This window comes from Penaeus chinensis, chromosome 14, assembly GCF_019202785.1.
Source record: "Penaeus chinensis breed Huanghai No. 1 chromosome 14, ASM1920278v2, whole genome shotgun sequence".
NCBI classification, from domain to species: Eukaryota; Metazoa; Arthropoda; class Malacostraca; order Decapoda; family Penaeidae; genus Penaeus; species Penaeus chinensis.
Genome location: NC_061832.1, coordinates 16,859,532 through 16,869,531, shown reverse-complemented (window position 1 = coordinate 16,869,531; position 10,000 = coordinate 16,859,532). Strand labels below are relative to the sequence as shown.

At 40.3% G+C, this 10,000-nt stretch overlaps 1 protein-coding gene across 1 annotated transcript in view; it reads right to left on the bottom strand.

The window, feature by feature from the left end:
• Nucleotides 1–8,422, bottom strand: part of LOC125032367 — an 8,876-nt gene extending 454 nt beyond the window's left edge. The window contains exons 1-5 of the mRNA XM_047623463.1: nt 8,224–8,422; nt 6,097–6,107; nt 3,883–3,987; nt 1,793–1,967; nt 1,221–1,323 (exon numbers count right to left, since the gene is read on the bottom strand). Of these exons, the coding sequence (XP_047479419.1) occupies nt 1,221–1,323; nt 1,793–1,967; nt 3,883–3,987; nt 6,097–6,107; nt 8,224–8,422 (593 nt within the window). The remainder of the gene's footprint in view (nt 1–1,220; nt 1,324–1,792; nt 1,968–3,882; nt 3,988–6,096; nt 6,108–8,223) is intronic.
• Between the last annotated feature and the right edge of the window lie 1,578 nt (nt 8,423–10,000).

Sequence of the window (10,000 nt, the reverse complement as noted above, 5' to 3'; positions counted from 1 at the left end):
TGCATATCTATCTTTGTAATATCTCTATGTTTTGGCTTATCTAGCTATCTGTATCCATCTAATTATTTTGGTATCTATGTCCTAATCAGCCTCTATTCATGATTATTTGACTAAATTGATATTTTTATATATCTATATCCATATCTATATTCCGTCCACTTTTCACACACACACGCGCGCGCGCAAAACAAACAAACAAACATACATATACAAAACATACACAGACAATAGAATCTATCTTGGAAAAAAAAACACAATTATGAAAATACATATACTATTATAAAAATATTTTCATCTTTATCTCTAACCCGTAACATGAACCAACAACTTAAACTGCAACCATCTCCTTATTGCAAAAAGCAAGTCGAGTTCAAGTTGCAGATACCTTTCACTATGACTCATGTGGAACTCGAACACCAGTTCATACTTACTCATATGAAACACCACTCGCTTTACCTGTAACTCATAACCATTATGTAATATACGCGCCAGTTGAATAAAACAATATAAACACGATCACATTCATTAATTCATTGAGATAAGATTCATCATTGCTCGGTCGATTCACAGACGATATGACATAACATTTATAATCTTTATATTCTGTTCCCATCTATTGTAAACAAAATTAGCATTCACAGTGACGAATATAAAATGATCATATGTAAACCTCAGCATTCAACTCAATCCCAGAAAAAAAACACTTACTTAGCTGTCTCGTAGGCCAATCACCTGAGTCATATGCCACTCACCTGTGTCATAGGCCACTCACCCGTGTGATACGCCATTCTCCCGGGTCACAAGCCACTCTTCCGGGTCACAGGTCACTAACCTGCGCCACAGATCGCGTCAAAGACCACTCAGTTGTACCACAGGTCACTGACCCGCGTCACAGGCCTCTCTCTTGAGTCAGACTAGAGGTGACTGAACCTAAGACTGCCATTCACCTTGTCTTAAGTCTCTCATTCTTGTTACAAGCCACACAGTCATTCCACAGGTGCCATATGCTACCCACCCATGCCAAAAGCTACTTATCCATGCCATAGGCTACCCACCCAGGCCACATTCTACTTACCCAGGCAAGAGGTTACTAACTGATGCCATAGGCTACTTACCCATACCATAGGCTGCTCATCCATGCCATAGGTTACTCACTCATGGCATAAGCAACCTACCCACCCCATGCCATAAGCTACTCACCCATGCCTAAAACCACTCACCCTCCAGTCGGAGACCAGTTCAGACCGACAAAGACCTCTCCTGAAGGCCACAACCACTTGTAGTTGTGGCGAACACCTCCAGTCCAGATGTATTTCATACGGTCTGCAATAAAAAAGAAAGAAAAAGAAAATGAAAAAAGAAAAAGAAAAATAAAAGGAAAAAGAAAAGGAAAAAGAAAAAGAAAAAAATGAATGTGTTTATATTATTTTTACTGTGATTTTTCTTTTATAATTAATTTCTTGTTGTTGGGATATTTTCAATTATAATCTGACTAGTGAGTGCGTGAGACAGAAAGAGAGAGAGAGAGAGAGAGAGAGAGAGAGAGAGAGAGAGAGAGAGAGAGAGAGAGAGAGAGAGAGAGAGAGAGAGAGAGAGAGAGAGGCAGAAACACACACACACACACACACACACACACACACACACACACACACACAGAGAGAGAGAGAGGAGAGAGAGAGAGAGAGAGAGAGAGAGAGAGAGAGAGAGAGAGAGAGAGAGAGAGAGAGAGAGAGAGAGAGAAATCAGGCGACAGGTAGAACAAAAAAAAAAAGAAAAGATCTCGACTCCCTACCTCCAGTTATAATACTGGAGATCCTTCTGTCCTCATCCAGACTCTCGATGCTGACACCGTGCCATTCCTTCCCTAGACTGGCACAGTACTGGTTACCAAAGGCCCACTCGTACATCCTGCCTCCGTCATGGCGCCAGGAGAAGTGGTAATCGCTGCCGTCCTGACTCACGTCTACCTGGAAGGTGGAAAAGGAGGCGGAGTTTAATTAGGAGAGGGAAATGGATGTGTTTGAAAAGGGAGAGGGAAATGGAGGGGTGGTTTGATAGGGAGAGGGAAATGGATGTGTTTGAAAAGGGAGAGGGAAATGGAGGGGTGTTTGAAAAGGGAGAGGGAAATGGATGTGTTTGAAAAGGGAGAGGGAAATGGAGGTGTTTGAAAAGGGAGAGGGAAATGGAGGCGTGGTTGGATAGGGAGAGGGAAATGGATGCGTGTGAAAAGGGAGAGGGAAATGGAGGGGTGGTGTGATAGGGAGACCGAAATGGAAGTGTGGTAGATCAAGGGGAGGGGAATAGAGGTGTGGTTTGTATAGAGAGAGGGAAATGTAGCCGTGTTATGATTGGGAGTGGAAAAGAGAGGCGTGATTTGATAGGGAGAGGGAAATGGAGGCGGAGTTTGATAAGGGAAGGGAAATGACAATGTAATTTGATAGGGAGAAGAAATAGAAGTATGGTCTAGTAAAGGAGAGGGAAATGGTGTGGTATGATTGGGAGAGGGAAATGGAGGTGTTGTTTGACAGGGAGAGGGAAATGAACGCGGATTTGATAATGATGATCTCCGCGATAACCTTCATAGTTAATGATGATAGGAGTAATATAATATATATCAAGTTTATAACAAAGGAAACAATAATGACAATATCTCTACTCACAATGATATCAAAGAAAATTATAATAACAACAATAATGAGCTACAATAATAAACACACAAACACAGCAATTATGAAAACAAACAAAGTATATCCTCATAAAAACATAAACATTTTTAAGACGAAAATCATCCATTCATCATTCCTGGAAGAAAAATGTGAAATTTGACATTATTTTCCCCCGCATAGAGAAGGAGAAGGGGAAGGAGGAGGAGGAGGAGAAGAAAGAGAGGGAATAGGAGAAGGAGAAGGAGGTGAAGAAAGAGAGGGAATAGGAGAAGGAGGAGGTGAAGAAAGAGGGGGAGAAGAAGAAGGAGGAGGAGGCGAAGAAAAAGGGGGAGAAGAAGAAGGAGAAGGAGCGTAGAAAGAAGGAAAAGGAGGAGGAGGCGAAGAAAGAGGGAAAGAAGGAGAAGGAAAAGGAGGCGAAGAAAGAGAGGGAGAAGGAGAAAGAGAAGGAGGCGAAGAAAGAGGAAGAGTAGCAGAAGAAAAAGGAGAAGTAGAAGGAGGAAAAGGAGAAAGAGTAGGAGAAGAAAAGGAGGAAGAGCAAGAGAAGGAAAATGAGGAAGAATAAGAGAAGGAAAAGGAGGAGTAAGCAGAGAAATAATTTTATGTGGTTATATTTAAACAAAGCATCATCGAAGAACATCACACTCACCACACGCGACCCTCCTTTGACCTCGACGTTGCTTTCACCGCGACCTGGTTTCTCATTTCCTTTGTTTCCCGTTCATGCAATATTCACGTTGACTCACGTTGACTCAGGTGTTCTTCGTGTGTAATTTTTTTGGTTGTATATTTCTGTTTTTTTTTTTATGTTTGTTTGTATGTTCGTTTCTTGATTTTTTTTTCTCTACATGTCTGTCTGTTTGTATGTTTTTCTCTCCCGCTCTCCCGCTCTCTCTCTTTCTGTCTGTCTGTCTGTCTGTCTGCCTGTTTCTTTCTCTTTCTCTCTCTCTCTCTCTCTCTCTCTCTTCTCTCTCTCTCTCTCTCTCTCTCTCTCTCTCTCTGTCTCTCTCTCTCTCTCTCTCTTTCTCACTCTCTCTCTCTCTCCCTTTCTCTCCCTCTTTCCTCATCTTCCCAATCTCTTTCCATATCCCTTCTCATATCTATTTAGGCCTACTAATCATATCTATGTATATACATCTACAGGTACATTTACCACTCCATCTATGGAATACCTACTTCTCCAGCAAATCCTTTACAAACACAAGCTTAACGCACGTACCATACTCTGAACGTTTCCTTTCGTGTAATCGAGAGAAACGACATCATTTTCGTATCTCCCGGCTGACGTCAGCGCTAGCAATGCAGCCAAGACTGTTAGCTTCATCTGCAATAAGTAGAGGAACTGTGGATACATATATGGCGTGGATATGTGTCAAGGGAGGGATGCTGTGGTGATATGTGTCAAGGGAGGGAAGTTATTGATACATATGTGTCAAGGGAGGGAAGTTATTGATACATATGTGTCAAGGGAGGGAAGTTATTGATACATATGTGTCAAGGGAGGAGAGGTGTGGATACATATGTGTCAAGGAAGGATATTTTGCAAGTCTGGGCGAGAAAGCTCTGGATACATAGACATCTGGGATGAAACATAACTAATGATTTTTGAAGACGCATTTCTTTCTCTCTCTCTCTCAGACTACCCCCCCCCCCCTTCCATTTCTCCCGGCGTCTGTGAAATAGTGTGGAAATACCCCGGCATAAGAACACTGGAAATTTGGAAAATAGATCACGCTTTTCTCTTTAAAAAATGTGTTTTATCATATTATAATTTTATATAAATATTCTACAACTAATGTTTTTTTATCGTAATCATTTTATTTAAAAATCCTACTACTAATATTTGTTTTTTATCATAATAATTTTATTAAAAAATCCTACTACTAATTTTTTTTTCTTCGTAATAATTTTATTTAAAAATCCTACAACTAATGTTCTTTTTCCTTCATATTAATGTAAACAGACAATACATTTTATATTTAACAAAAGAGAGTGTGTCCTTCAAATGGTGCCGGTACATCACCTTGAACCAAAGTCATCATTTGTTAATAAGAAAATAATGAAAGGTTAATCCCGTAATACCAGGAAGAAGCAAGGAAGAAGAGGAGAAGGAGGAGGAGGAGGAGGAGGAAGAGGAGGAGGAGGAGGAAGAGGAGGAGGAGGAAGAGGAGGAGGAGGAGAGGAAGAGAAGGAGGAGGAGGAGGAAGAAGCAAAGGAAGAAGAGGAGAAGGAGGAGGAGCAGGAGGAAGAGAAGGAGGAGGAGGAGGAGGAAGAGGAGGAGGAGGAGGAGGAAGAGGAGGAGGAAGAGGAGGAGGAGGAGGAGGAGGAGGAAGAAGAGGAGGAGGAGGAAGAGGAGGAGGAGGAGGAGGAGGAGGAGGAGGAGGAGGAGGAAGAGGAGGAGGAGGAGAAGGAGGAGGAGGAAGAGGAGGAGGAGGAAGAGGAGGAGGAGGAGAAGGAGGAGGAGGAAGAGGAGGAGGAGGAGGAGGAGGAGGAGGAGTGCAATGGTGATGATGATGACAATGACAACGACGATGATGATGAAAATGAAGATGAAGATAAAGAAGATGATGAGGAAGATGGTTATGAAGATGAAGATGATGATGATGATGATAATGAAGATGAATATGATTAAGATGATAAAGTTGAAGATGAAGATGATGAAGATGATAAAGATGAAGATAACGATGACGATGATGAAGATGATGAAGATGGAGATGATGATGATGATGATGAAGATGATGATGATGATGATGAAGATGATGATGATGATGATGAAGATAAAGATGATGATGAAGATAATGAGATGATGATGAAGATAATGAAGATGATGAAGATGAAAATGGAGATGATGATAAAGACGATGATGAAGATAAAGATGATAATGAAGGTGAATATGATGATGATGATGGAGAAGATAATGAAGATGAAGATGATGAAGATGAAGATGGAGATGATGAAGATAAAGATGATGATAATGAAGGTGAAGATGATGAAAATGATGATGAAGATGAAGAGGATGATGATAATGAAGATGAAGATGAAGATGAAGATGAAGATGGAGATGAAGATGATGATGATGATTATGAAGATAAAGATGATGAAGATGATGATGAAAATGATGAAGATAAAGATGATGATAATAAAGGTGAAGATGATGAAAATGATGATAAAGATGATGATCATGAAGATGAAGACGAAGATGAATGCTGATAATGAAGATGAAGATGAAGATGATGAGGAAGAGGAGGAGGAAGAGGAGGAAAAAAGGAAGAGAAGGAGGAGGAGGAGGAGGAGGAGGTGAAGAAAGACGGGGAATAGAAGAAAAAGGGAGAAGGAAAAGGAGGAGGAATAACTTATATTGCTATATTCAATTTGCTGTTAATTCAAATAATTGTTACTTATTTGTGACAATTATCACAAATAAGTGTGATACGTCCCTGTAAACTGCAACATTCAGGCACCATAGTTTAAAAAATCTGAGAAACATTACCGTCATTTCCAGTTGTACAAGAACGTTTTAATCAAACAAACGTTAATTTTGCTATAATTAAAAATTCGATTTTCCATCCGTGTTAAAACGTTCATTAGGCAAATCCAATCCACTCATTTCACTACAACCAAAACCATACCTTCGTTAGCTTATCCAACAACACACCACAAATATTCACAACACCGCTAATCCACCGACGTGTAGGTAATCCCAAAATCCTAAATCCATGCGAGGGATTCTGTATTTCTCTGACCTTAGAAGTGCACCCAGGCGCGTCTTCTCAACGAGTGAGAGGATTCGACCGGCCGCTCCTCCATTTATACATACACAGCCACGTCCGTTGGGAAACGAGAGCCAAGTCACCTAGCTCGGTTTCCCTTGAACGTAAAAATAGATGAAAAAAGAGGAGAAGAAATAAAAGTGTAAGAGTTTGGTGGCTGCCATGGGAAAATCGTCGGCACTTCTGGTCGCTTCCTTTATTTGGCAAGTCATGTGTATTTTTTTTTTTTTTTCTTTTTTTGTCTTTCTCTCTGTTTCGATGACTCTCTCTCTCTCTCTCTCTCTCTCTCTCTCTCTCTCTCTCTCTCTCTCTCTCTATCTATCTATCTATCTATCTATCTATCTCTCTGTCTCTCTCTCTCTCTCTCTCTCTCTCTCTCTCTCTCTCTCTCTCTCTCTCTCTCTCTCTCTCTCTCTCTCTCTCTCTCTCTCTCTCTCTCTCTCTCTCTCTCTCTCTCTCTCTCTTTCCTTCCTTCTCGGTCTGTCTCTGTGTCTCTCTGTTTGACAGATTCTGTTTCTCTTTATTTCTTTTTGTCTCTGTTTATCTCTCTGTCTGTCTATATTTCTATATATACTTGTTTGTGTCTGTCTATCTCTGCTTCTCTATGCATGTCTATTTATCTGTCTGTTATGTTTCAGTCTGTCTGTCTGTCTCTCTCTCTCTCTCTCTCTCTCTCTCTCTCTCTCTCTCTCTCGCTCGCTCGCTCGCTCGCTTTCTGTCTGTCTGTCTGTCTGTCTCTCTCTCTCTGTGTCTCTCTCTCGCTTTCTGTCTGTCTGTCTGTCTGTCTCTCTCTCTCTCTCTCTCTCTCTCTCTCTCTCTCTCTCTCTCACTCTCTCGCTCGCTTTCTTTCTGTTTGTCTATCTGTCTGTCTGTCTCTCTGTCTCTCTCTCTCTCTCGCTTTCCTGTCTGTCTGTCTGTCTGTCTGTCTGTCTGTCTGTCTCGCTCGCTTTCTGTCTGTCTGTCTGTTTGTCTCTCTCTCTCTCGCTTTCTGTCTGTCTGTCTCTCTGTCTCTCTCTCTCGCTTTCTGTCTGTCTGTCTGTCTGTCTGTCTGTTTGTCTGTCTCTCTCTCTCGCTTTCCGTCTGTCTGTCTGTCTGTATCTCTGTCTCTCTCTCTCTCGCTTTCTGTCTGTCTGTCTGTCTCTCTGTCTCTCTCTCTCGCTTTCTGTCTGTCTGTCTGTCTGTCTCTCTCTCTCTCTCTCTCTCTCTCTCTCTCTCTCTTCTGTCTGTCTCTCTCTCTCTCTTTCCCTCGCTTTCTGTCTGTCTTTCTGTCTGTCTGTCTGTCTCTCTGCTTCTCTCTCTCTCTTTCTGTTTGTCTGTCTGTCTGTCGGGTTGTCTGTCTCTCTCTCTCGCTTTCTGCCTGTCTGTCTGTCTCTCCTCTCTCTCTCTCTCTTCTCTCAGTCTTTCAATGTTGCCTTTGCTTTTAACTTCGTGACTTCGTGACAGAAGAGGTCAGAAAGGTCATGGCGCATTTGACCCGAATGTTTTCTCTTTCCGTTTCGTAAAATAATGTAATCTCCGAATCATTTCATAAATAATATACTATTTTTGGAAATGGCTAAAATGTAGGGGAAGCAAGTACGTGATTGTGTGTTTGTATGAATGTTGTGCGTGTGTGTTTACGTACGCGTGTGCGTGCCGGTAAAGGTGTTTATGTGCGTTTGCGCGTGAGTGCATTTATTCGTGTGCGTGTGAGTGTGAGTGCATGTGCGTGTGTGCGTGTGTATTTATGTGCGTGTGAATACCTGTACGCGTGTGTATGTGAGTACCTGTATTTATGTGCGTGTGAATACCTGTACGCGTGTGCATGTGAGTACCTATATCCATGTGCGTGTTCCTGTGAGTACCTATATCCATGTGCGTGTTCCTGTGAGTACCTATATCCATGTGCGTGTTCCTGTGAGTACCTACATCCATGTGCGTGTTCCTGTGAGTACCTACATCCATGTGCGTGTTCCTGTGAGTACATGTGCGTGAAGCGTGACAGTGCATCCCCTGTGTAGGTCAGATGTGAAGGTCGCGCTGTAATCTTTTCGTCACGAAGTTGCAATAGTCTGTTGCAGGAAATCTGGGTGGCAAGGGATAACATTTTTGTTCTTCTGGTCGGTTCGTTCGATAAGGATAGAACATTTAGAATAATTGAATCATTTATCATGTTCTTTGGTTGTCCGTTTGATTCATATAAGTGGATAGATGGTGAGATTTTATTTCTCTCTCTCTCTCTCTCTCTCTCTCTGTCTCTCTCTCTCTCTCTCTCTCTCTCTCTCTCTCTCTCTCTCTCTCTCTCTCTCTATTTCTCTCTCTCTCTCTCTTTCTCTCTCTCTCTCTTTCTTTCTCACCCTCTCTCTTTCCCCACTATCTATCTATCTATCTCATTTACACACATCCTTGTACATGTAAACACACACACACATACACACACACACACACACACACACGTTCATCTATAAACACCAGTAACCTTAACAGTGATTTGTATGCTGTAAAGTCGAAACTCTTAGTAATTCTTTCAGCACTTTGTCTTTATTTACAGACCATTAAAAAAGATGACGAACTCAAGCATAAAATCATAAAATGAACATTAATTATAACGAACACTTCCTTATGGCCGAGAAGAAGGGCTTCGGTGTATAAATGAAGTCGGATATCTATATCTATCTATCTATCTATCTATCTGTCTATCTATATATGTATGTGTGTATGTATATATATATACATATAAATAAATATATATATATTCACATATATATATATATATATATATATATATATATATATATATACACATATATGCATATATATACATACATACATATATATATATATATATATATATATATATATATATATATATACACACACACATATACACATACATACATACACACATACACATATACATATATATATATATATATATATATATATATATATATATATATATATATACATATATATATACACACACACACACACACACACACACACACACACACACACACATACATATATATATATATATATATATATATGTATGAATATATACACATATATGCATATATACATGCTTTCATATTTATCTATTTATTTATGAATGTGTGTGTGTGTGTGAGAGAGTGTACATGTGCGTGTAGATAAAAATGCATCTTTCGATCTATCTATATAACTATATGTATCTATATCTGTATCCATCTACCTACCTACCTACCAACTTGCCTCCTACCTGCCTATCTATCTATCTATCTATCTATCTCTACAACAAAAACACAAAGAAACTGAAAGGAATATAAGACACTAAACATAAAGGGAAAGGCAGACCAGATAACAGATGGTTGGTAAAAAAAAAAAAACTCCACGTCATTTGCCCTATTATGGAGACAGTGATTATAATGCACTGGATCTGTAATAACATAATTATGCAGGCAAAGAGTAGAAGAAAATCGGTTTGTGGGAACTGGAGAGTTTATGAATACGTGTTTATTTTAGAATTGGTTTTTCATTGGGGGAAAGGTACAAATGCATCGCCAGGTATGTTTTTTTCGGTGCAGTGTTCTCGTCTAGCAAGCTTGC